This window comes from Carcharhinus amblyrhynchos, chromosome 35, assembly GCF_965287045.1.
Source record: "Carcharhinus amblyrhynchos chromosome 35, sCarAmb.v2.hapA, whole genome shotgun sequence".
NCBI classification, from domain to species: Eukaryota; Metazoa; Chordata; class Chondrichthyes; order Carcharhiniformes; family Carcharhinidae; genus Carcharhinus; species Carcharhinus amblyrhynchos.
Genome location: NC_137358.1, coordinates 12,190,810 through 12,218,428, shown reverse-complemented (window position 1 = coordinate 12,218,428; position 27,619 = coordinate 12,190,810). Strand labels below are relative to the sequence as shown.

The window sequence follows — 27,619 nt, the reverse complement described above, 5'->3', positions numbered from 1 at the left end:
ATCTGCGCCTGCACAGAGAGAGGGCGGGGCGGCGGGCTGGGCTTTGCGCCTGCGTATTGCTAGGGGAGGCCACGTTTCGCGCCTGCGTTTTGCAAAAGAGGCGCCTTTCGTTGTGCACATGCGCATATGACGTGAAGGGTGGTTCCCGTTTTGCGCTTGCGTGTTGCTGAGGAGGCGGGAGTCGCTTTCCGCCTGCGCATTTTGGGTTCCATTTCGCGCCTGCGTGTTGCAGAGAAAGCGGGAGTTAATCTACGCCTGCGCGTTGTGTGGAGGGGGGAGGGGACAGGGCGGCAGATGGCAGCTAAAGATGGCGGAGGGGAAGGAGCCGAATAACAAGTGGGTTCGGCTCAATGTCGGTGGCACTCACTTCCTGACCACCCGGCAGACCCTGTGCCGCGAGGAGAAGTCGTTCCTGTACCGCCTGTGCCAGGAGGAGGGAGAGCTGCTGTCGGACCGGGTGAGTGAGTGAGCGGCTCCGGGTGAGTGGGGGGGAAGAGGGGGTTCGGCTGGGGGGAGTGAGGGGCTGGAGAGCCCCAGACAGCAGCACAAAGCACAGGGCCATGAACAACCCCGGGGGGAGGAATCCTGACATCGAATCACCACTGAAACAGGGGGATCAGTATCAAAAATAATCATTGCATTTATATACTAAAGTTTATTTGAGTGTCACGAGTAGGCTTAGGTTAACACTGCAATGAAGTTACCGTGAAAATCCCCTAGTCGCCACAGTCCGGCGCCTGTTCTGGTACTCTGAGGGAGAATTTGGCACGGCTGAATGGATTTACCTCACACTGAGTTTATCTTTCTTTACACCTAGCGTCCAGTAAATTCTGCGTCCTCCCTATGAACAGCATACTTTGTCTGTATAGTGCGCAAGAAACAATACTTTTCACTGTACTAATACGTGTGACAATAATTCAAAATTAATGCACCTAACCTGTACATCTTTGGACTGTGGGAGGAAATCCATGCAGACACTGGGAGAATGTGCATGCTCCACACAGACAGTAATCCAAGCCAGGAATCAAACCCAGGCCTCTGGCACTGTGAGGCAGTAATATTAACCACTGTGCTAATGTGCCATTCAGCATCAAAGGAATTCCCAAATTTCCCAGTCAGTGAGTGCCAACAGAAAAATACAGGTAGGGACAGATCATATGACTGTTAAGTTACATCCAGTTATCAGATGGGCTGATTTCAACTAATGTGGTAGAATTTACAATCATCACAAGGTATAGAGTATTAGAGAAATGGAAGGGGCTAAAAGTTGCCAGGACCCGATGACTTGCCTCCAAGATTTTAATGGAAGTGGCTGCAGAGATTGTGGACCCATTTTGTAGCTTGCTAAATTCCGGAAGGGTACCAGGAGGTTAGAAAACGGTCAATGTGACGCCTTTGCTCAAAAAGGAGGAAGGCAAGGAACTTTAAACCAGTTAATAAAATGCTGACGTCAATAATCAAAGAGAAAATAGCTAATTATTTAGGAAAGCTGAATATAATCAAATGTAGCTGACTTGATTGTATGAAAGGTACGTTTGACAAATTTGCTTGAATTGTTTGAGTATAAAATAGAGGGGAATCTGTAAATGTAGTGTATTTAGACTTCCAAAAGACATTTGACAAAGTGTTGCATAAGAGATCCCTGTGGAATTGGTGTTAGCATGGTTTGAAAACTGGCTGTCAGAAAACGAAGTTGGAATAAATGTGTCCTTTTCAGCGTGAAAAGGTGTAACTAGTGCAGTATCACAGGGATCAGTTCTTGTACTGCAATCATTCATTAATGACCTGGAGGAGGGAACAGAATGTAACGTTTCCAAATTTGCTGATAGTATGAGGGTAGGTGGAAGGGCAGGTTGTGATGCGGATATTGTGATTCTGCGAAGGGATGTAGATTGGGTGACTGGACAAAAATCTGGCCAGTGGAATTTAATGTGGGGAAGTGTGTGGTCGTGCATTTTGGTAGGAGGAATCAGAAGGCAGATTACCTAAATGGAGGGAGACTGCAGGTGAGTGAAGTACAAAGGGATCTAAGTGTTCCAATGCATGATTCACTGAAAGCTAGCTAACAGGTCCAACGAGTAGTTAAGAAATCAAGTAGCATTTTGGTCTCTATTGCAAAGGGGTTGGAGTGTAAAAATAGGGAGGTTTACTCCAATTGTACAGGGTGTTGGTGAGGCCTCACCTGGAATACTGCATACAGTTTTGGTCCCCTTATCTTAAAAAGGATGTAGTAACATTGAAGGCAGTCCAGAGGAGATGTTCCAGGCTAATTCCTGGGATGAGATGGTTGTCCTATCAAGAGAGACCAAATAGTCTGGGTCTGTATTCCTTGGATTTTAGAAGAGTGAAGGATGGCTTTATTCAAACATATAAGATCCTGAGGAAGGTAGATGATGAGATCTACCCATCTCAAGATAAAGGACGGGTCATTTAAAGCTACAAGATAAAGGGCTACAAGATAAAGAGCTGGTTGTTTAAAACTGAGGTGTGTAGAAATTTCTTCTCAGAGAGTGGTGACGCTCTGGAATTCTCTGCCCCAGAGGATGATTGAAGCTGGATCATTAGAAGTATTTAAAGTGGAGTTGGATGAATGTTTAGTAGATTGAGGAATAGAAGCCTGTGGAGAAACAGCACAAAAAAGGAACAGATACTTGACTTCATACAATATCGTCACAGAATCCCTACAGTGCAGAAGGAGGCCATTCGGTCCATCAATTCTGCACCGACCACAGTCCCACCCAGGCCCTATCCCCATAAACGTACTTATTTATCCTGCTAAGCCCACTGATAGTAGGGTAAATTTAACATGGCTAATCAGCCTAACCTGCACATCTTTGGACATAGATCAGCCATGAACGTATTAAATGGCGGGGCAGGCTTGTAGGGCCTGGTGGCTTACTCCTGCTTCTAGTTTTTGTGAAATACTTTCTTGTAGCTTAGTCATATTGTAATATAGGCAGCACAGCTTGTGCACAGTAAGCTCCCAGTATAGCAATGAGATCGTGAACAAATCTGCTTTTTGTTATACGTTGGTCAGGCCACCCAGAAGAGTTCCTCTGCTTTTTGATGTAGTGACATGGGATATTTCATGTCGCCTGTAAAGGAATCAAGTTTAAAATCTTGGTGTGTTTCTGTAGTGTAGTAGTTATCACATTCATCTCACACAAAGGGTCATCGGTTTGAAACTGGGCAGGAACATTTCCCAACAGATGCGAGCTCCCAAGCTTCACAGCTCCAGGGGCCTGGGTTCGATTCCTGGCTTGGGTCACTGCCTGTGTGGAGTTTGCACGTTCTCTTCGTGTCTGCATAGGTTTCTTCCCACAGTCCAAAGATGTGCAGGTTAGGTTGATTGGCCATGCTAAAAATTGCCCCTTAGTGTCCTGAGATGCGTAGGTTAGAGGGATTAGTGGGTAAGTATGTAGGGTTATGAGCATAGGGCCTGGGTGGGATTGTGGTTGGTGCAGATTCGATGGGCCGAATGGCTGCCTCCTGCACTGTAGGGTTTCTATGGTTCTTAATGGAATGTTGGCTCTTATTTCAAGTGGGTTGGAGTATGAGAGTAGGGATGTCTTGCTGCAATTTTACAGTATACTGGTGAGGCCATATTTGGATCACTGAGCAGTTTTGGTGTCCTTATTTAAGGAAAGATATTACTTCATTGGAGGCAGTTCAGAGAAGGTTCACTCAGATGACCCTTGGAAGGTGGATTTGTCTCAGAGGAAATGGGGGACTTGACTCATTGGAATTTAGAAGAATGAGAGGTGATCTCACTGAAACATCTGGGATTTTTAAGGGACTTGACAAGGTAAACACTGAGAGAGTGTTTCCCGTTGTGAGAGAGTCTAGGGTCAGAGGGTTCAGCCTCAAGGTAAAAGGTCAATTTAAGACTGAGTTGAGGAGAAATTTCTTCTGAGGGTGGAGAGTCACAGAGGTTTACCGGGGGGTGGCAGGGGCAGAGGCAGAGTCCTTGCGCATATTTAAGGCTGAGATAAATAGATTTTTATCAATCGGGAAATCAAGAGCTATGGGGAAAGGGCAGGAAAATGGACATGAGGAATGTGGGATCAGCCATTATTCCATTGAATGGCAGAGTCGGCTTGAGGGGCCAAACGGCCACTTCCTGTTCCAACTTCTTCTGATCTTGTGGTCACAGTGGTTAGCACTGCTGCCTCACAGCACCAGGGACCTGGGTTCGATTTCTGGCTTTGGTAACTATCTGTGCAGACTGGGGGATTTTTACAGTGACTTCATTACAGTATTAATGTAACCTACTTGTGACACTAATAAATAAGACATCAACCTGAAAGTTAAAGTTTATGTTGAATTGGAAAACATTAGTGATATAATCATTCTTAAGCAAGTAAAGTCGGGGGGGTGAGGGGAAGGGGCAGGAAGAGAACCATGATCTGTGAGGGGGGGGCAGGAAGAGAACCATGATCTATGAGGGGGAGGCAGGAGTGATTAAGCAACAAAAAGGAGGATGGTGCTTGACACATTAGGTCGTAATAGGACAAATAAAGAAGAGGCGGTGTGAATGGTTACAGCAGAATTTGCAGGAGTGGGGACGGGGGAAAGTCTGGTAAGCAGCAGAAGGCCTTCATGTTTAGGAATGCAATAGAGAAAGGTAGGAACACCCTAGGGTGTGAAGTCTTAATACAGTCAATACATGGGAGAATTGCACAGACTCAGGAGGGGTTCTCAGAACAGCAGCGAGTGTTGCAAATAGAGTATAATAACAATGGAACTTTGGAGAGATTGCTACTAATCAGTGAACAAAAGAATCTCTATAATCATGGATCACTCCTCATTTAGACTATCAGGCGAGGCTGCACAAAGACTGACTGTCAAAGCAACATCACCACGCAGTGCGATCCTGAAACATCGTCTAAGGATACGGGATCAACCTTTTTGGACAGAGATAAGGAAATTTCTTCACCCAGAGTGCTGAGCCTGTGGAACTCATTACCACAGAAAGCAGTTGAGGCCAAAGCGTTGTGTGATTTCAAGAAAGAGTTAGATATAGCTCTTAGACCATAAGACAAAGGAGCAGAATTGAGCCACTCGGCCCATCAAATCTGCTCTGCCATTCAATCATGGCTGATATTTTTCTCATTTTTTTGGGGCAAAGGGAATCAAAGGGGAGGGTGGAATCAGGCAATCGAGTTAGATGATCAGTCATAATGAATGGTGGAGGAAGCTCGAAGGACCAAATGGTCTACTCATGTTTCTACCTTATAGTGAAAACTTGGAAGGCTACAGATATATAATAGGAGGTAGTGATCAAATCCAATCAAGTAAACCAGAAATGCAAACATACAGTAGGTATATCGGTATTTGTAAAGAGAAGAGGCAGGGTTGTGACATTTTTAGTGAACACTCTTCATCAGAGCTAATGTAAGGTTGAAGTTTAAGGGTCCATTTGTTGATCTTACCACAGGCATTGCAATATTCCTTAAAATGGGCACCGCAATTATGATCTCAAAAACTTTGGTATGAGTCTTGAACGTAAAACTTAAGTTTTAATCTGAACCTTAATCTCACTCAGTTTAGACCAGGCAGCTGTGGAGAAAGTAACCAATGCCATCTTGAATGTCTGGGCTACTTATCTGAATGGAGTCTGGGACCTGGGTTCAATTCTGGTCTTGGGTGAACAGACTGTGTGGAGTTTGCACGTTTTTCCCCCCTCTGTCTGTATGGGTTTTCCCTCCCTGTTTTACTCTCAAAGATATACAGGTTAGGTTGATTGGCCATGTTAAATTGTCCTTGGTGTCAGGGGGATTAGTAGGGCAAGTATGTGGGGTTATGGGGATAGGGCCTGGGTGGGGTTGTTGTTGGCACAGGCAGTAGAGATTCTAAACGTTCTGCAATTTGGCAAGTCTCAGATGAATTATTGCAGCACAGAGGAGGCCATTCAGCCCATTGTGTCTGCATTGGTTATCTGACCAGTTCATTGGTGCCATTCTCCCACCTCCTCTCCCTCAACGTAACCACCCTGCACACTCTTCCTTTTGAATGCTTTGCTTGGATCTCCACCACGTTCCAGCCCTTCGCCACGTGCTGAGTGAAAAAAGATTTTCGTCACGCTTCTTCAGCCAGCTGCTTTATATCTTTGAAGGGAGCGAGAAAGAGAAGCATGAGTGGGAATCTTCCTGGTCTCTGTCCAGAACCCTCGCAATTTTGAATACCTCGGTCAAATCTGAAATGGATCCTTGCGTCTTTCAAGAGATGCAGGAGTTGGGAGCACTGGGTTGTTTTTGAGGGTAACTGAAAAGTCATTCATATGGATCAGAAAGGGTTGGGGAAAAGTGCTGGATAGTGGAGCAGTAAAAGGGCCTTTTGTAAGTGTCAGGAAGATCTGAGGACAGTAACTGAGAGGGTTCCTTTTGGCTCTGAAGGTAGGCAGATGGAATTAAGATTGTGCAAAAGGAAAAATACAGCAGACACTGGAAAACAAAACAGAAAATGCCAGCGATTCTCAGCAGATCTGGCAGCAACTGAGGAGGGAAGAACAGAGTTGACGTTCCAGGTCTGTGACCTTCCAGAGCTCAGATTATTCTTTGTCTATGTTTAAATTTTTAAATTAAAATTAATGTTTATTACTGTCACAAGTAGGCTTACATTAACACTGCAATTAAGTTACTGTGAAAACCCCCTAGTTGCCACACTCTGACGCCTGTTCAGATACACCGAGGGAGAATTTAGCACAGCTGATGCACCTAGCCAGCACGTCTTTCAGACTGTGGGAGGTAACCAGAGGAAACCCATGCGGACACGGGGAGAACGTGCAGACTCCGTACAGACAGTGACCCAAGGCTGGGAATTGAACCTGGGTCCCTGGTGCTGCGTGGCAGAGGTGCTAACCACTGCCACTGTGCTGAGGGTTTCTTTGAAGTGGCACTCTGAAGATGGAGACAAGCTGGAACCCAATTTGATAGATACCTTCCGGATTGCAAAATGTCTGTAGGCTGTTTAAAGAATTGCAGAAGCCCAGATTGACAATTCCTAAACTAAACGTGACAGATTTCTCCTTGGTAAGGCTATCTAGAGTCATGGATCCTGGTCATTGGAGTACGATACAGATCAATTGTGATTTAATTGAGCAGTAGATTTGAGGGGCTGAACTGTCTTCTGCTTCTATTTACCTGACACCTATACACAGGCACTAATCCATGGAGAGTAACTCAGCACAGGAACCCTAGAGTTATTTTTTTTTCTTTCCCTTCAATCCTTGAGAGTCCAGCACCTCTTGCTGCCTAGGCAATTAAAGTAATTGTTTTCCTGTACAGGAACTATAATTCCAAGAGTCTAATATTAACCTACTATTATATTGACCCATCTCTAAAGACCAACTTGGTCTTGAATCACTCTATCCATTTCTCATTTGCTTTCTTAATCAAGACCAGGTTTAGCAGTGGGATTTTCGTTATCTCCACCACCCTGACTCTGGCTTATTGCTTTGTGCATTACTGTGGGTGGCTGGTGAATGCCTTCTTGCCTGCGTGTGTGTGTGAGAAAAGGTGTCAGTAGTCCAAGCTGTTGTCTGGATTTGTGACAAGGGCAGCTTATTTGGAATGCCAGTGCAGTGATGGCTGCCTCAGCCCATCTGTGGCTGAATCTCTCACCTGTACTCCAGCCACGACCGCTACTGTCTGGCCCTCTATCTGGCATGCACCATAAATTTCACTTGATTTGGAACTCTAGTTGCCTTTGTCGAACTTCGTTCAGTCGTCATACTTGTGCTGCTTGACCACCGTAAGCTCCCGGCCCTGAAGTGACTTGTGTTTATCACATTTCCCCAGTATCCGAATCCCTCCATGGCCTTTCCCTTCCTGCTGTCTCTAACCATCTTCAGCTTTCACACAGGCAGTTTTAGCTTCCCAGCCTCTGAGCCTTGGAATTCTGTTGTTCAACCTCATTCTTTTTTTTAATCACTGAATCCCTGCAGTGCAGAAGGGCTCATTCAGCCTGTCAAGTCTACCCACCCGCACATCCTATCCCTGTAATCGTACTTATCTACCCTGTTAATTCCCCTAACCTGCACATCGTTGGACACTAAGGGGCAATTTAGCGTGGCCAATCCACCCAACCTGCACATCTTTCAGACTGTGGGAGGAAACTCACGCAGACACGAGGAGAAGGTGCAGGCTCCACACAGACAGTGACTTGTGGCAGGAATTGAACACGGGTCCCTGATGCAGTGAGGCAGCAGTGCTAAACGCTGTGCTAGCCATTAAGCCTTCTATTGACCAAGTTCTTGGTTGCCTGCCCCAAATGTTTCCTTGCGTGGCTGTGTCATATTTTGTCTAATTACCTTCCTGTGAAGTGCTTTGGGATGGTGTACTGTGTTAATGGTGTTCCATACATGCAGGTTGTTGTTGGGGAAACTTGTGCTGCAGTACCTGCTGAGGGACCTGATGAGGATCTCAGGTGTGTTGCCAAAAACAGCTCAAGAATCAAAACATCTGGGGGGGTGTTGACATTCCATGTGTGGTGTTTATAGTGATGTGAATTTAGCATGACTGCGTCAAACTAACACAACTCCACAATGACTTCTGGGATTGAGAGAGGAAACTGGAGGACCAGAGGAAACCCATGCTGACAGTTAGTCAGCCTTAGAGACCCAGGATGTGTAGGTTAAGTGGATTGGCCATGCTACGTTGATCCTTAGTGTCCCAAGATGTGTAGGTTACGTGGGTTAATGAGGTAGATACACAGGGATGGAGTGGGCCTGGGTAAGATGCTCTATTGAAGAGTCAGTGCAGGCTCGATGGGCTGAATAGCTTCCTTCTGCACTGTAGGGATTGTATGCTGTTCTAAGCTTTATATTTTTGAGAACGTGGTTAAAATATAACAAAAAGAATTAATATAGCTTTTACCAATTACAAGACTTAAACATACCACAGTATAACTCCTAACAGCTAACTATCTCTGTTATTCCAAGTTAGACACAATCCCACCAACACACCACCACCTTCAATGTGCTCACTTGATCCCCCCGCTAGTGCCAGGGGGAGTTAGCAGGGTAAATATGTGGGGTGATGGGGATAGGGCCAGGGTGGGATTGTTGTTGGTGCCGGCTCAATGGGTTGAGCGGTCTCCTTCTGCATTGTTGGGATTCTATTCAGTGATTTTTTTTTTATATAAAAAGCTCCTAGTAAATATCACGTTCAGAATAATTTATCATCTCACCAACATTAGAAACAGTAATGTTCATGATAATAAAACCTGTTCCTTGAACCAAAGACATTATCTATAACCACAATTTTACTCTACAGTATTACTCTACCACTTAAACCATGTTGATGTTTTCATTAAAATAGTCATCTGAAACCATAAAGTGCAGTATAGCTACTCTAAGTAAACACCATGATGCAAGTGCAGGAGGAGAGCAGGGAAGTGAGCTTACTTGGATAACTCTAGCATCACATCAGTCCTGGCACAATGGGCTGAAGGGCCAACTCCTGTGCTGTCTGATTCTAAACTGAAGAACGTCCTCTTCGCATAGTGGGAAGAAATTATTTCATTCAAATACAAAATGCGTTCAGCAAGTTCCTGGCTTGAAGTTTTATTACATTTTAGAATAAAGAGATGAATAGATGAGCAAATAAATTTGCCTCCATGACTTTATTTTATTAGCATCACAAGTAGGCTTACATTTACACTGCACTGTGAAAATCCCCTAGTCGCCACAATCCGGCGCCTGTTTGAGTACACTGAGGGAGAATTTAGCATGGTCAGTGCATCTAACCAGCAGGTCTTTGGACTGTGGGAGGAAACCAGAGCACCCGGGCAAAACCCATGCAGACGTGGGGAGAATGTGCAAACTCCGCACAGACAGTGACTCCCAGCTGGGAGTCGAACCTGGGTCCCTGGTGTGTGAGGCAGCAGCGTTAACCAGTGGAGAGTCTTGAGAAGTTAATCCCTTAGTGGGCAGTTTTGGCAGATTGATTCTGCTTTTGAATATGCCATGTCTTAAGGGCTGAACTGGTAGAATGTGGCTCCTTGTGTCTTTTATTCAGATAGAACATTAGTGTAGAAGGAGGCCATTTAGTTCATTGTGCCTGTGCTGGCTCGTAGTTTGCAAGAGATATCCAATTTGCACTTTCCCTTTTTATCCAAATTGTATACATCCGTGGCTCTTTACATAGGAAATGGATGTATTCCCTTGAATCTCAGCACATGTGTTTTATCAGAAATCACCGATCTGATGAGATGTTGGTGGGTCTGTTGGTGTATTACTTTGTTTAGCCACGTGAGACATGGTGCATTGTTGTATGCTGCCCTTGTTCCTTTTTGTCCAGATATTGATGTTAGTACAGTAGATATACCTATGTTCACAGTTGGGAACCTCTAATGTACCTGCCATGTCTGTGTGACCAAGATAACTTCAGTGGTAGGGAATTGTGCAAAGGTTGTGCTCTTGCTACCTGCCAGAGCAGATTAATATGCCCCCTCGCCCCTCCCTTTTGAGTAGCCTGTGTCTTCAAAAGATGGTAAACCAATGACTTTGTCCCTCAGGATGAGACTGGAGCGTATCTGATTGACCGTGATCCCACCTACTTCGGGCCGATATTGAACTATCTCCGACATGGCAAGCTTGTCATCAACAAGGAGCTAGCTGAAGAAGGTAAGGGAGTTAGTTAGCCTTGCAACCCTTGGGATCATGGAAGCAGGAATCAGTCCCTCGAGCTTGTACTTCCTGTGATCGGAGCAGTATCCTAATTCCACTTTGCCTCCATATCCTTTTAAACCCTTGATTGGTAAAAGTCTATTGATCGCAGATTTAAATTATTAATTGAGATTGCTTCCATTGCTTTTTGAGGGTGAATGTTCTTCTCTTTTCATGCCAGTTGTGGGGGGAAAAAGTGTTCCCAAAATCATCAAATCCTTATGGTGCAGAAAAAGACCATTCGGCCATTGAGTCTGCACTGACTCAGCAACCAGGCCCTATCCCATAGCCCCACATATTTAACCCATTAATCCCCCTAACCTACAGATTTTGGGACACTAAGGGGCAATTTATCTAACCTGCACACCTTTGGACTGTGGAAGGAAACTGGAGCATCCTGAGGAAATTGATACAGACACGGAGAGAATGTGCAGTCTCCATATGGACAGTCACCCAAGGCTGGAATTAACTCTGGGTCCCTAGTGCTGTGAGGAGCAGTACTGACTACTGTACTGCCACTGCTTTCCTGAGATTTTAAGGTTATGTCCACTCGCCCCGGACTTCCTTACCAGCAGAGAAAATTTCCTTCCGTGCACCACATTGATTCCTTTCCAAGTCATAAAAATATCAAATCTTCTCTTTTTTCATAGAACAAAAGCCTAGTTTACGTGACCTCCTGTCTTAATGTGGTGGTTGGTGTCTGGGTAATATTCTCATCAACCTGTGTGCTCCTTTACAAGGCTGGTATATCCTTTCTAAGATGAAGTAGCCAAATCCAGTTACCTGTACAAAAATCCAGCCGTTTCAGTTTATTTTTACTTTCCCCAATGGTCACTGAGCCAAAAGCTTGGAAATTTGCTTGTTTGCAGGTTCTGATTTTTCTTCTCAAAATGGAGATTAACGGAGTACGTGGATCAGTTACGCACGAAATGAAACAGTTTTAGTTCTTTTAACCATGATGAAATGATTTTTTTTTTAAAGAGTGACTACCTTTTACAATGTTGAACTATCGATGAGCAGGCAGGTTGCTTTCAAGAAACTTTATCCTAACTCTTTCACATCTCTTGGTTAAAATTGTTATCTCTAGCATCAGTGCTCAACAGCAGAAGGATTCCATTAACATGATTCTCCTCAGTTGGGGGAGAAGAGCAAAGAACTTGGGTGGCGCACTGCTGCCTCACTGCGTTAGGGACCTGGGTTCGATTTCAGCCTTGGGTCACTCTCTGTGTGGAGTTTGCACATTTCTCTCCGTGTCTGCATGGGTTTCATCCAGGTGCTCTGATTTCCTCCCACACTTCCAGCAATGTGTAGGTTAGGTGGATTGGCCATGCTGAATTGTTCATTGGTGTCCAAAGATGTGCAAGTTAGGTGGGTTGGCAATGGTAAATTGTCCATTGGTGTCCAAAGATGTGTGGTTAAGGGGATTAGCAGGGCACATGTGGGGATAGGGTGAGGGGTGGGCCTGGTTAAGAGAGGTGGACACACCTGATGGGCCAAATGCCTCCCTTCTGCATTGTAGGGATTCTATGAAATTGGGTGTAAAAGTTTCATGCGACACTTTGAGAAGTACATTCTAGGGTAAGTTACTGCAACAGAATTGAAGAAACAGTCGGAAGGATGTGGATGTGACAGAGATTGAATGAGTGACATAATGGCAGTGTTACAGGACAAGTAATCCAGAAGCCAAAGCCAAAGCTAATGCTGTGCTTATGGGTTCAAATCCTACCACAGAAGCTGGTGGAATTTAAACTCAAATCATAAAATCTGGAGTGGAAAGTTTGGCTCAGTAACGGTCACCATGACAACGATCATCGATTGTTAGAAAAACCCCATCTGGTTTCATTAATGCCCTGCAGGGAAGGAAATCTGCGGTCCTTACCTAGTCTGATGTATAAGTGACTCCCGTTAAATGTGGTTGACTCTGAATTGCTCTCTGGAATGGCCTAACAAGTTACTCGGTAATCGGGGTGGGTGGACAAAAATGCCAGCCTTATCTGTGATGCCCACATGAAAGAATAAATAAAGAAAAAGGGTGGGTGGCTTTGATCCTTGTTTGTCTGCACCCCTTTCCAGGGTTCACATATCTTGCGTCCATTTGCAAATTTTGTTTCTGTTTGTAATTCATTTCTCCCCTTCTTTAACAGCACTTTTACAAAGTGAAACATTCTGACCATTTAAAGACTAGTAAAAACCTTTGAAAAGAAGCATCTGCGTGGTACGGTGGTTAGCGCTGCTGCCTCACAGTGCCAGGGACCTGTGTTCGATTCCTGGCTTGGGTCACTGCCTGTGCGGAGTCTGCATGTCCTCCCCGTGTCTGTATGGGTTTCCTCTGGGTGCCCCAGTTTTCTCCCACAGTCCAAAAATAGGCATGTTGGTTGGATGCATCGGCTGTGCTAAATTCTCCCTCAGTGTACCCGAACAGTCGTCGGGGTGTGGTGATCAGGAGATTTTCACAGTAACTTCATTGCAGTGTGATGTAAGCCTACTTGTGACTAATAAATAAACTTGAAAAGGTGAACTTGCAGGTGGTGATGTTCCTGTACGTCTGCCCTTGCCATTCTGTGTGGTAGAGGTTGTGGGTTTGGATGCTGTTGAAGGCATCTTGGTGAGCTGCTGCAGTGCATCTTGTAGATGGTAGACGCTGCAACTACTGTGTGTGTCAGTGATTGAGGGAGGGAAGGTGGTGGATGGAGTGTCTCTTGAATGGGCTGAATAATGGGTGGGTGAGTTCAGTCTAAAAGCTTGTTGGGCAACGCCTGCTTCCAGGGCCCAAACATGGCAAGAATATGATGGTAATACCCTGATGAGTGAAAGATTTGGCAAAAAAAAAGGTGTCTCTTCCAGCAATACCCTCTGTCCTGTCCAGTGACTATTCATTTAAATTTATTCTTCTGTTGGATGTGGGCATTACTGGCATTTGTTGCCCATCCTTTATTGCCCTTGGGGCATTTCAGAGGGCCGTTAATAGTTATCCGTATTGCTGTGGCACTGGAGTCGCATGTAGGCCAGACCAGGTAAGGATGGCCAATTTCCTTCCCCAAAGAACATTAGTGACCCAGATGGGTTTTCGCAACAATCGATGATGGTTATCAGGGTCGCCATTACTGACACCAGCTATATATTCCAGATTTATTAAGTAATTGGATTTTAAATTCCACCAGCTGCCGTGGTGGGATCTGAATCAGTTAGCATTAGCCTGCGCCTGTGGACTACTAATTCATTGATACAACCACTACATCACCGTCTCCCCAAGATAAAGAGGAAGCTTATGTGGTGTGTGAATACTGGCATGGACCAGGTGGGCTGAATGGCCAGCCTGTCAGTCTTGTGTATCCTGTCAATCTTGTGCAATTTGAACTTTCTTTTCCCTATCCTTCCCCGATAGCCTAGCTGTAGAACTGGATGCGTGACCTTGTAGACTTTGTTATATTTCATTATTCTCTCCCTTTCTCTGGTATCTTGGATCAGTGACTATCCATCACCTGCAGGCCTGTCATCTATGGGGAGTTTTCCTTATTAAGATCACACTTAAAACAGTACAGCACAGTACAGGCCCTTTGGCCCTCAATGACTTCTTGACTTGACGTACGTACCTGCCTACAGTTTCCAGAAGGACCCAATGTATGGTTGTCAGAAGCAGGAATCCTGGTTGTTAATTTCTCTTCATGGACAGTTTCTTACTTTAAAATAAAGTTTATTTATTAGTGCCACAGGAAGGCTTGTGTTAACACTGCAGTGAAGTTACTGTGAAAATCCCCGAGTTGCCACACTCCAGTGCCTGTTCGGGTGCACTGATGGAGAATTTAGCACGGCCGACGCACCTAACCGGCATGTCTTTTGGATTGTGGGAGGAAACTGGCGCACACAGGGGAAACCCACGCAGACATGGAGAGAATGTGCAGACTCTGCACAGACAGTGAATCAAGCTGGGAATCAAACCTGGGTCCCTGGAGCTGAGAGGCAACAGTGCTAACCACTGTGCCAGGAACTCTGAGTCATTAGCCAACCAGTTGGATTTTGATGAAGGATGGTAATAGTTTTATATTTACTATTACTGAAATTAGTCCAAAGGTGTGCAGACTAGGTGTTTTGGCCATGCTAAATTGCCCCTTAATGTCAGGGGGACTATCTAGGGTAAATACATGAGATTATGGGGATAGGGCCTTGGTGCGATTGTGGTCAGTGCAGACTTGATGGGCCGAATGGCCTCCTCCACTGTAGGACTCTGCGATTCTTGCTTTCAATTCCAGGTCTGTGGATTGAATTTAAAGTTCCACCAGCCACCCTGGTGGGATTTGAACCCACGGTGCCCACATCAACAAATAAGTCATCTTTAATTTAAAAAGTATCATTTTGTCCTGGTTAAAAGCAACATCTACTTTGTTTCATACATAACCAATGCAGGTCAACCGTGGTTTTTTTTCAGGGGTATAGTCCTAGATTTCTCCCTGTGATGCATGGCACCTGTGCTTGAGAAGGCAGATCCCCACCCTGGACTGTGACCACCCGTCTCAGCTGTTCATTAGAAAGGTACCTGTCACCTTGAGTGGGACTCTCTCTCTCTTTTCTTGCTAAAGATATCTTAACACTTGTTGCTGCAAAAGCACATTGGTGTAATTCAGCAGCTTTATCAGTACAACTCAAGTCTTCTGCTGTACGGTGTTGCTCTTCTGTGAGCGCTGATAGCTCCCCACAGCCTACGTTCTGATGAAAGATCATCATCTTGAACATTCTCTCTCTCTCTCTCTCTCTCTCTCTCTCTCTCTCTCTCTCTCTCTCTCTCTCTCTCTCTCTCAACAGTTGCTACCAGACCTGAGCATTTTTCATTTCAATTCATAATATCTCCTTATCTGCTCGGTGTGACGTTTTGTTCTGATATTCCAAAGTGCTCCAGAAGGGCGTTTTACTACATTAACGGCACTCTTGGTTTTGGGTTTGGTTAGCTACTGTTATATAAAGGCAGATCAGAGTGTGCTCTTGGTTAGTAGCAGCAAAATGAACGAGAGGGTCAGGTTTGTAAACTGCAGAAAGAGTCTCCAAGTTAAGTATGCCAAGGTTTCAAAAAAGGATAGATTCAGATTTTCTTAAGTCTCGTCGATAACTCTGCCAGGGCGGCAGTGAAAGGTGCTGATGCTGGCTTGTGTGGAATGTCACAGCAGTCATGATGTTTCTTTGTTGCAGGGGTCCTAGAAGAAGCGGAGTTTTACAACATAGCACCTCTCATCAAATTAGTGAAGGAGAAGATCAAGGAGCGAGACTGTAAACCTGCACAGGTAAGGACAGTGTGCTGTAGGATGGGGTCGAAGCAAGGAAGAAACGAAACGTTGCATACTTTTTTCTACTCTGCTTCTCTCAAAGTCATGATGAGGAGATGTTGGCATTGGACGGGGATTTTTTTAACATCTTGAAACTTGTACATATGTGCTAAGTGTAATCTTACAAGTATCATTTCAAACATTGTACAAGTTGAGAGGTATCCCAGCGTAGGAAGTCTCTCAACATCAGGCTGAAGTCCTATGGGTTTATTTAGAATCACAAGCTTTTGGAGTGCTGCTGTTTCATCATCTGAAGGAGCAGTGCTCCGAAAGCTCATGATTCCAAATAAACCTGTTGGATTTTAACCTGGTGTGGTGAAGTATCTCAAAGTTAATCTACAGTTACGTGCTCCCTTCCCTCAAGCCGTTCTTCAAATATGAACTGATCAGTTGAGTTTTGACCAGGTTATTCAACTGGGTGAGGAAGCACAACTCTGCGCTCAACTTGTACTTGGTGCTTTCCCTTGCGGATGTCAGTAAATAGTCACAGGAACCCTTCTGTCTTCAATTTCCTTTCTTCTCCCTACCTCCCTGGGCACAGTGGTTACCACTGCTGCCTCTCAGCGCCAGTGAGCCGGGTTTGATTCCCGGCTTGGGCGACGGTTGGTGTGGAGTCTGCATGTTCTTCCTGTGTCTGTGTGGGTTTCCTCCAGCTGCTCCGGTTTCCTCCCATGTGCTGGTTAAGTGCTCAATTCTCCCTCGGCGTATCCGAACAGGTGCTGGAGTGTGGCAACTAGGGGATTTTCACTGTAACTTCATTGCAGTGTTAATGTAAGCCTGCCTGTGTAATAAATACATTTTTAAATAAACAATTTTTAGTGGAGTGGTGCTAATGCCATTCAGCGCTGTGGCATGTGCTGCTAAATTGGCACAGATTGGGGTTGAACCATAAACCTTCCTGGACTGATTCCCCACCAGGTGGTACGGTTACTAACTGAGCCATGAGTGAAGCACCGAGTCTGGATCCTTGACTGGTGCAGCGACAGACAGCTGATGGTAACAATGCCCAAGAGTTAAATAGAGACGCTGACATTCAGAGAAAACAGGCTACTGAGCCAGCAGGGTTTGTTTAATTTGCTGATATTAAATTCCTCCCTCTGCTATTTTAAAGGCAGAGTTGACAGCTTGAATTAAAAGTTAGGCACAGGTATACTGATCAGCCAGCTCATGTACTGTTTGGCTGCTGATGTGGCCTATATGGCTCCCCAAATAAATTTGTAACGGTTGTAATTCAGTCCTAGAGCAATACAGCACAGAATCAGGCCCTTCGGCCCGGCTGTTCCATGCCTACCATGGTGCCTTCCCAGCTAGTCCCAATTGCCTGCGTTTGGCCCTTGCCTCTCTCATCCTTTCCCATCCATGTTCTTACCCAGATGCTTTATAAATGCTGCTTTTGTATTGCCTTAACCCCTTTCTCTGGCAGCTCACACCATACAGGCACCACCCTTTGCGTCAAGAAGTTGCCCCCTCCCCCAGGCTCCTTTTTAAATCTTTCCCCTCACACCTTAAACCTAAAAGAAAGGAAGCAGGGACAGCCCAGGAAGCTACAGGCTGGTGAACATGACCAACGCACGCGGCAGAAAAGCCCCAGGTGAACAGATGTTTGACCACACCTCGCATTTGTAATGACCAACTCTGTGTGACAGCTGGCGTGTAAATACATCAAGACCTAACTCCTGGAGTGTGATGGTTTGATGACCTGCATTCTCACGATATGGAAGATAGGGCCGGGCTGATGCCTTTGTTCGAACAATCAGGAATTTTTTGTTGGCTTAAGTGTTCATCCATTCTGATTCAACAGCTTAATTGGAATTATGGGGTGTAGCAATGGAAGATTAAATCCCTTAATTGTTGTGCAGACCTGTTTGTGGGAATGTAGCAATAGTGCAGCTAAGCTATGATGAAACGAAAAGTGCGATGGCCAAAAGCGGGCTCAGAATTTTGTGGAATTTCAATTTAAACCCAACTATTTGACCAGCCTTTGTGTTCAATGTGATTATTCATCAGCCGTCAGAGAAATTAAATCCTTTTAATTAAAAAAAGTATTCTGGGGTTGACATTCCTTCAGAAATGCCTGTGTGTAAAATTAGACTAGGAGCGCATGCAAAACATTTCGCTCATGCATTCCGATTTGTGTGGCAATTTGCATGGGAAACTGGTTTAGCGCCCTTGAAGTTCAGTGCAAGTATTTATCAGAAATTGGACATATAAAGAAATTACTGAGGCATTGGCGAGTCCCTCGTGTGATACATATTCTGCGGTAGGGCTGCTTTATTCAATTAAGACAGTGCTGTAATTGTTTTGTCGATAGCTAATCTCCCCGAAAGTGCTGTCATACAAGAATGATTTCCCATTTGCACGAGAGAGAAACTGCTTCTTTTGAATCCACACCGAGGAGTTTGGGCATTTGGCCAAAGAATTTATTGCACTTTTGTGAAATTGGTCGAGGCTGGCAAGAGAAACAATGGTGCTGCAATGCGAGTTTATTTGTAACTGTAACTTTAAGATGATTGCATTAGTGTGGGCCCAATAAAGTGAATTGCGGGGGTTTCAATTAAAGAGGCTAACCACAGACGGTGTTCCCTCTTTCCACAGATTCCCACAAAACATGTTTACCGAGTTCTGCAGTGTCAGGAGGAAGAGTTGACCCAGATGGTTTCCACCATGTCCGATGGTTGGAAGTTTGAACAGGTGAGGCTGGGCAACTCTGTCCATGGTTTAGTATTAGGAATTCCTGATAGAAGAGTGCAATAACACAACGCCATAACATAATCACCAAGCACATGTGGCACAGTAGTTAGCACTGCTGCCTCGCAGCGCCAGCGACCCAGGTTTGATTCTGGCCTCACATCATTGTCTGTGTGGAGTTTACATGTTTTCCTTGTGTCCGCGTGGCTTTCCTCCAGGTGCTCCTGTTTCCTCCCACAGTGCAAAGATGTGCGGGTTAGGTTGATTGGCCACCCTGAATTGACCCTAGTGTCAGGGGGATTAACAGGGTAAATGGGTAAATATGTGGGGTTATGGGAATGGGGCCTGGGTGGGATTGTGTTCGGTACAGACTTGATAGGCCAAATGGCCTCCTTCTGTACTGTAGGGATTCTAGGATTCAAAGAGAATTCCTGTGAGATTTAGCACAGGGCAAGATAGCTGTGAGACTGGTGGAATTGAGCAGCATAGTTGTTAGCGCTGCTGCCTCACAGTACCAGGACCTGGGTTCAATTCTGGCCTCAGGTGACCGTCTGTGTGGAGTATGCACCATTCTCCTCCTCCCCGCTGTGGGTTTCCTTCCAGAGTCCAAAGATGTGTGGATTAGGTGGTTTGGCCATGATAAATTGCCCTTTAATGTTAGGGGGATTAGTAGGTTAAATATATGGGGAGATAGTTCACTGATAGGGTTAGTGGGTGTTGCAGGAAGGGTCAACATTAAAGATCGGATTGGGGTGGTTGAGAGAAAACAAATCGCAAAATTTGGAAGCAGTATGTGTAAATTATGGAATTCCTACCGTCAAAAGAGGCCATTCCACCCATTGAGTCTGAACTGAGTGTCTGACGGAGTATCTTACCCAGGCCGCCTCCCCCGCCCTACCCCTGTAACCCCACACATTTAACATGGCTAATCTATCTAACCGACACACCTTGGGGCACTACATGGCAGTTTAGTATGGCCAATTCACCTAACCTATATGGAGTTGGATCTATTTGCTCAAGGATTGGGTAAGTATTGATACAGCTGGTTGTTCATGTTGCACCTTCTCTACATTTCAGTATGTAAGCCTCTTCATCCACATTCATAGACTATGGTCCCTAGTGCATCCTCCTGCCATTTGCATCCTGGTAACGTGTGGGTACCAATCCACCTCCCCCAGCCCACCTTCCCTAAACCTGTCAGTCACCCGCTTCCTCCTGTTTTACAACCCTCCTTAAAATGACCAAAGCTCAGTTTTCTCCTGTTAATGTCCACCTCTTTCGGCTTGGGGTCTGTTTTGAGGGAATTCCTCAGGGGTTTTTATAGGGTTTCTTTCACATCAGTGGGTTGTGTCTAAGCATTCCTTATTGTCATTACAGTTGGTCAGCATCGGATCTTCATACAACTATGGAAACGAAGACCAGGCAGAATTTCTGTGCGTTGTTTCCAAGGAACTGCACAACACCACCAACGGGATAAGCTGTGAACCGAGTCGGAAAGCGAAGGTGAGGTAGAAGCATGGTGAGAGAGACTCAGGCTGGGTAGAGGGAGGCCATGCTAGGTGACCTGCAATCGTTTACATTGGTTTGTCTCCAAACTAATTTCTTGCTAAAACGGACTAGTAGCCTAATGCAGTGGTGGCCTGGGTAATCCTTTATATACAGTGGTGGATTGTGATTCGATTTTTCAAGTTGCTCAGTTGCTTTCTCAGTGCAGTCTGGTGCCACTGGGTGGAGACTCGCTGTGAATCTCAAAGTGAAAGGTGTTACACAGCACAGTGACGCAGTGGTTAGCACTGTTGCCTCACGTTGTCAGGGACCCGGCCTCAGGTGACTTTGTGGACTTTGTATGTTCCCCCCCATGTCCATGTGAGTTTCCTTCCACAATCCAAAGATGTGCTGGTTAGGTGGATTCGCCATGCTAAATTGCACCTTAGTGTCAGGGGGATTAGCAGGGTAAATATATGGGGTTACAGGGATGGGGCCTGGATGGGATTGTTGTTAGTACGGGCTCAGTGAGTCAAATGGCCTCTTCTGCACTGTAGGGATTCAGTGATTCTACAAAAGTGTTTTTGTCTGTCAGTCGGTGACCCTCTTGGGTTGTGCAGACTTGACAGTGCCATGTCCTGGATACCAGGTACTGCTGGCACCTTGGTGCTCTACCCTAAGGTGTCACTGTTGAGCTGTGTGCTGTGACTCTGCAGAGTAAAAAGAAACATCAAGCAGGAAGCATTGCAGTCCAAAAGAGCATTTTAATATAATGCAAATCTTATCCTGAAATGAAAAATGAGGATAGGGTGGCAAGGTGAAGTTGATGCAAAAACTTTGCCATGATCTCAGCAAATGGAAGAGCTGGCTCAGGGGATTGTCTGCTTTTTCTTATTCCCTCTTAGTCAGTGAAAGGTACACTTTTTAAAGCCTTTCTTTGATCAGCCCCAAATAACCGGGGCTACTCTTCCCCATACCATTTCCAAGGCTGCATACTAAGTCATGGCAGCTCTACGTTGAGTTTTGGCCTCTTAGTTCTCCATTCACGGAATCCAACAGAGTTTATTCAATTCATAGTAATTAGGAGTGAGTGTCAGTAATTCAGCCCTTGGAGCCCTATTCTGCCATTCTATGTGATCATGGCTGATCTCCATTTCATCCTGACTCCACTTTCTTGCCTTTTGTCCATGGTCGTTTATCCCGCTTTTGATCAAATGTTTATCTATCTTTTTCTTGAATCCATTCATTCTGCATCCACTGCACTCTGGGGCAGGGAGTTCCATAGATTCACAATCCTCTGTGAGAAGTAGCTTCTCCTTATCTCTGTCTTGAAGCTCCCCCTCCTCTTACTCTACAACTATGTCCTCTTGTCCTAGACTGTTCTACAATGGGGAACATTTGATTAACATTTACTTTATCAATCCCGTTGAGTATTTTATATACCTCAAATGCCTCCTCCTTCTTCTGTACTCCAGCCTAAGTTACTCCCTCACACAACAGCCCCATTAAACCTGGAACCAATCTTGTGAACCTCTTTGGAACTGCCTCAAAGAAGGTGACCAAAACTGAACACGCTACTCCCAAGTGTGGTCTCGCCAATGCCTTATACAATTGTAACAACACTTCTCTATTTTTACACTCCAGACCCTTTGCAATAAATGCCAAGATTCCATTTGCCTTCCTTATAACATTCTGCACCTGCGTACTCACTTTGAGACTCGTGCACAAGGACACCCACACAAAGATCCCTCTGCACAGATTTTTGAGTCTGTTTCCCATTTATATAGTAATTTACCCTTTTCTTTTTCTGGCCAAAATGGATAACCTCGCATTTATCCACATTAAACTTCATTTGCTGGATACTGGCTCACTCCCCTAGCTCGTCAATATCCATTTGTAAACTTTTGATCGCCTCATCACAGCCTGCTTTTCCATATATTTTTGTGTTGTCAGCAAGTTTCGTTATGTTACACTCTGTCCCTGCTTGTAGATCATTGATATAGATTGTAAATAGTTGTGATCCGAGAACCGAACCCTGCAGGACCCCGCTAGTTACAGATTGCCAACTGGAGAAGGACTCAGTTATCCCGATCCTCTGCTTTCTGTCAGTCAGCCAACCTTCAAACCAAGCCACTACTCTACCCCCATGCCCTTGGGATCGCTCTTTCTGGATCAGTCTCTTGTGTGACCCTTTATCAGATATCTTCTGGAGGTCAAGATAGATCACATTCACAGGACCCCTGTTATCTATCTTGTTGGTTACATCCCCAAAGAACTCGCGCGGGTTTGTCAAACAAGACTTCCCCTTCACAAAACTGTGCTGATACTGGTTAAATAAGCTTTGCTTTTCCAGATGCTCAGTTACCTCCTCCTCAATGATTTACTCCAGCAACTTTCTCACCAGAGATCAAGCTGACTGGTCTAGAGTTTCCCACTTTGTATTCCTCTCTCTTGAATAAGGGCTTCACATTAGCATGTTTCCAGTCCACCAGTACTTTTCTGGAATCTAGGGAATATTGGAATATTATAACTAGTACATCCACCATTTCTGCTCTCACTTCCTTTTACACCCTAGAGTGTAGGCCATCAGGTCCCGGGGACTTATCTACTTTGAAACTCTTCGGTTTTGAGTACCTTCTCCATGGTTATACTAATTTCATCAAGTTCCACTGTATTGACTGCAGTTTTTGGGACAGAATTATTATCTTCGTGGCACATGAGGATCGCTGGCCACCAGCATTTATTACCCATCCCTAGTTGCCCTTGAGAAGGTGGTGGTGAACTGCCTTCTTGAATCACTGTGGTCCATGTTCTGTGGGTTGACCCACAACGCCGTTAGGGAGGGAATTCCAGGATTTTGACCCACTGACTGAGAAGGAACGGCTGATATATTTCTAAGTCAGGATGGTGAGTGGCTTGGAGGGGGACTTGCAGGTGGTGGTGTTCCCATGTATTTACTGTCCTTGTCCTTGTAGATAGAAGTGGTTGTGGGTTTGGAAGGTGCTGTCTAAGGATCTTTGGTGAATTGCTGCAGTGCATCTTGTAGATGGTACACACTGCTCCTTCTGAGCGTCGAAGGTGGAAGGTGTGAATGTTGTGGATGTTGTACCAGTCAAGTGGACTGCTTTGTCCTGGATGATGTTGAGCTTCTTGTGTTGTTGGAGCCACAGCCATGCAGGCAAGTGGGGAGTATTCTATTACACTCCTGACTTGTGCATTGTAGATGGTGGACAGACTTTGGGGAGGTGAGTTACTCGCCGCAGTATTCCTAGCCTCTGACCTGTGAAACACTGAGCTACTTGGTAAATTGTGCACACTCTGAAACGTTTTAAAAAGTGTCAAAGTTGCTATTTCTTAATCTTTAGCCACTTTTCTGTTTAACATTTGACCCCTTGTGCATGCTGCATGCTGGATAAAGAGCGAGGAAGAGGAAGCTGATTGTGATATGAATGACGGGGACTAAAATGTAATTCACGTACACGGTGGTGAGAACCGGCAGCCGTTTAGAATAGTTGGTGGTGGGATTGTGTTAGCATTTGTGTGTTACGAGAATTACAAAAGCAGCTTTGAAAGAAGACCTGGCCTAGCCTCAGGGTGAATGAGATCCATTGTCTGCTTTTGTCACTTCTTCTGTGTGTCACTTTAGGTTGCAGCATTTGCCACATGTATGTGCACAGATGAACAGACATCTGTGTGCATTACATGGAGCTTTGCTTGTCTGCTTTGTGTGTCTACATATGTGTGTGTATGTGTAGTAATAATAATAATTATATACTGTTTTGGATGTTTTTCCCAAATAACCTCCACCAAAGCTTTTTCTTCTTTGTACAGTTCAGTGGGATCCCCTACTCTCATCATAGAATCACTGCAATGCAGAAGGAGGCCATTCAGTCCATCAGAGTCAGAGGTTTACAGCATGAAAACAGGCCCTTTGGCCCAACTTTGCCCAAGCTCCTCTTTTTTTTTAACCACTAAGCTAGTCCAATTGGCCGCTTTTGGCCATTTGCCTGCTTTTGGCCATTATCCCTCTCTACCAATCTTACCCATGTAACTGTCTAAATGTCTCTTAAAAGACAAAATTGTACCCGCCTTTACTACTACCTCTGGCAGCTTGTTCCAGACACTCGCCACCCTCTGTGGAAAACATTGCCCCTCTGAGCCCTCTTGTATCTCTCTCCTCCCACCTTAAACCTATGCCCTCTAGTTTTAGACTCCCCTACCTTTGGGAAAAGATGTTGACTATCTAACTGACCTGTGCCCCTCACTATTTTACAGACCTTTGCAAAATTACTCCTCATCCTCCTATGCTCCTGGGGAAAAAGTCCCAGTCTGTGCAACCTCTCCTTATAACTCAAACTATCAAGCCCTGGTAACATCTTAGTAAATCTTCTCTGCACTCTTTCTAGTTTAATAATATCTTTTCTACAATAGGGTAACCAAAACTATCAACAGCACTCCAGGTGTAGCCTTATCAATGTCTTGTACAACTTCAACTAGACACGTCAACTCCTGTATTCAATGTTCTGACCGATGAAACCAAGCACGCTGAAGACCTTCTTTATCACCCTGTCCACCTGTGATTCCACTTTCAAGGAGCTATGGATCTGCACATGTTGTATAACTCTCCCCAACACCCTGCCATTAATTGAGTAAGTCCTGCCCTGGTTCAGTCTACCAAAATGCATCACCTCGCATTTATTTAAATTAAACTCCACCTGCTATTCGTCAGCCCACTGGCCCAATTGATCAAGATCCCATTGCAATCCTAGATAACTTTCACTGTCCACTATGCCACCAATCTTGATGTCATTTTCAAACTTACTAACCATGACTTTTAAATTCTCATCCAAATCATTAATATAAATGACAAATAACAGCGGACGCAACACTGATCCCTGAGGCACACCGCTGGTCACAGTCCTTCAGTTTAAAAAAAGCAATCCACTACAACCACCCTCTACCTTCTGTCATCCAGCAAATTTTTGTATCCAATTGGCTACCTTGCCCTGGATCAAGTGAGATTTAACCTTATGCAACAACCCAGCATGCGGTCAAAGGCCTTGCCCCTCTGAACCCTTTGTATCACTCCTCTCTCACCTTAAACCTACACCCTCCAGTTTTAGACTCCCCTACCTTTGTCTACATGGACATCTTTTCCCAACGTTGACTGCACTGTCGCCATTGCTTCAACTTGGTTTCTTTACTGACCACCTGATTAATAAGCAAAGGCTGTGAACCAAACTGTCAATTTTTTTGCATGCCTTCTTTGCATGCGTGCTCTCTCCCATGTATACAAAACTATTTGTATATGGGTGCTCTCCTGCAGTATATCCCTTGTGCTTACAACTTTCCTCTGTGTGCATGGGCGTCTGTATGTGTGCGCACGCAGCCTGTGTGCTTTTATTGGTTTTGACTTATTTTCATCCGTCTCTATTTTTGTGGTACAACTCCTGCCATTTTATCTTTCTTTCTCTTTACTCCCTCCTACGCATGGCTCTTGTTGTCCGTCTTCTTGTCATTGTGAGCACGTGTAGAAAGTGGTATGAATGATGGGTGTATTTGTCTGTTTAGTGAGCCAGGCAGTGCAGCTGGAATGGGAGCCCTGCGAATGACTGGTACTCTTAGTGCATGCTTTAAACATTTTAACTAAGGAACATTTATATATTTTTTTTGTAATTGGCCTAGCGAATGGCTTAACTTCATAGAATTTTATTTTCTACTAGTAAGTGGATGCGAAAGATGATGGTTGCAGTATTGTGCACTTGTCACTTTGAAAGTGGCTGTGAAATCCAGCTCTGCAGACTGGTTCTGGTGAAAGGGGAGTGGGCTAAATCAGTTTGGGATTCTTTGGCCTGCTTTTCTATGATGAGTATTCAAGCACAAACTGTTGGAATATTCCTTTTAAACCACAATTTGCCTAAAAACGCTGAATTCTCAGCCTGTGCTGGTTTCTGGATCTGCAGTGCCAAGTGGGATGTTCTTTTTAAAAAAAAAGAGAAAAAATTGGAAAAATTAATAACAAAAGGAGGCCAGTGGAAAATTTAGAATGGGTGGCCATTGTATCTGTACCAGTAGAAAGAACAAATCAATGTTTTCTGTTGGCCCTTAGCCCTGTGCGGGTTGGGTAGATTGGCCATACTAAATTGACTCTAGTCCCAATGATTTGCAGGGTAATTATGTGGGGTTACAGGGATAGGGCCTGGGTAGGATTTGTGGTTGGTGCAGACTTGATGGGCTGAATGGCCTCCTTCTGCACTGTAGGGATTGTATACCTTATGGATATCCTTTCTTTAGCGCAACTGGATACAGAGCAGCTCTGCCAGATACCAGTGAGCATGGTAATGTAAAAGGAGAGTTATCTGCCCGCTTCCCCCTCTTCACCTAGCACTGGGAGTGATCTCTGAGGGGAAAAAATTGGAGAGAAGTCACTGAGGTATTAGACCCATTGTTTCATATTGGTTTCTTTACTGACCACCTGATTAATAAGCAAAGGCTGTGAACCAAACTGTTAATTTTTATTTTAAAGATTTTTATTGGGGGTCTGCGATTGTAAGTAACCTTTTTCTCCTCATTTCCTTCCCACAGCTTTTACAAGCAAAAGGCTCGACGATGTGAGAGGATGCTTTGAGCCGCCTTTCCTTCCCTTTTTTTATACAAACGATGTGTATGCCACTCTGCGGACAATGTGGAACTCTGCAGCATATCACAACACCAAAAGCCATAGCAGGACACGCGCAGACCGTTTCTGCAATTCCATTCCTTTTTTTAAAAATCCTCCTTTTTGATGTTAAAACGCGGCTTTCCTGTTCCTCTTCGCCGCTTGAGAGGACGGGGTGTGGGTTCGGTCTTTGGTATTTGCAGCCTTCCTTTTGGGGGAGCACATTGTTGTTGTTGGCTACAGGAGGCTGGAGATTCCTTACCCAGAGGACATTGTGGTACTTTTTTTTTTGTACCGAAGGCATTTCTGATGCTGGTAGGATAATGGCAGCTAATTTATTTTTTTTTTCTTAAAAAAAAGGGGAGTAATTTGTGGTGATAACACTATTGGATTTTGCCACGTTGGGCAAAACTTTGGACGCCTCAGCCGTCATTTTGAGGTCTGCGATGCATGTTCTCAATGTAGACACCATAGAGCAAGTGAATATTAACAGGATGCCAGTGTTCTCCCCGGTTTTGTTTACAGATGGTCGGGGCCAAAGCTTTGAGTAGTTGTGGTGCTGGGACTGGGGAGCGTACTTGAAAACGTTAACTTTTTAAATGAAAAAACATTTTTTGGTACATTTTAGCTTTAGCTATAAACAGAAAGTGAGATTAATCTATAGTGAACACTTTTTAAAAAATAGTTTTGAGGTGGCTTGGCTGAGGGTTTAGATTGAGCTACTGGCTATTTAGATGTGACGATAGCATTGATAATACAAGTTATGTGGATAAATATTGTGTGGAAATACACTTTTACTCATTG

General features: G+C 44.8%; 1 protein-coding gene across 2 annotated transcripts; it reads left to right on the top strand.

The window, feature by feature from the left end:
- Positions 1-262: 262 nt before the first annotated feature.
- On the top strand, positions 263-27,619 carry LOC145361691 (BTB/POZ domain-containing protein KCTD5-like). Of its 2 annotated transcripts, none has more exons than XM_080217602.1 (6): positions 263-457; positions 10,519-10,627; positions 15,851-15,942; positions 18,580-18,675; positions 20,050-20,175; positions 23,576-23,643. In XM_080217602.1, the coding sequence occupies exons 1-6, from the start codon at positions 308-310 to the stop codon at positions 23,618-23,620; spliced, it is 618 nt and encodes a 205-aa protein (XP_080073728.1). In that variant the 5' UTR covers positions 263-307; the 3' UTR covers positions 23,621-23,643. The 2 variants fall into 2 exon arrangements, with proteins under 2 accessions (XP_080073728.1, XP_080073729.1); XM_080217603.1 differs by lacking the exon at positions 23,576-23,643 and adding an exon at positions 26,743-27,619 and having other exon boundaries at positions 266-457.

Coding starts and splice junctions, on each gene's coding strand:
- LOC145361691 (XM_080217602.1), top strand. CDS start 308: ATGGCGGAGGGGAAGGAGCCGAATAACAAGTGGGTTCGGCTCAATGTC. Junction 458..10,518: donor GAGAGCTGCTGTCGGACCGG/GTGAGTGAGTGA, acceptor TTTGTCCCTCAG/GATGAGACTGGAGCGTATCT. Junction 18,676..20,049: donor ATGGTTGGAAGTTTGAACAG/GTGAGGCTGGGC, acceptor TTGTCATTACAG/TTGGTCAGCATCGGATCTTC.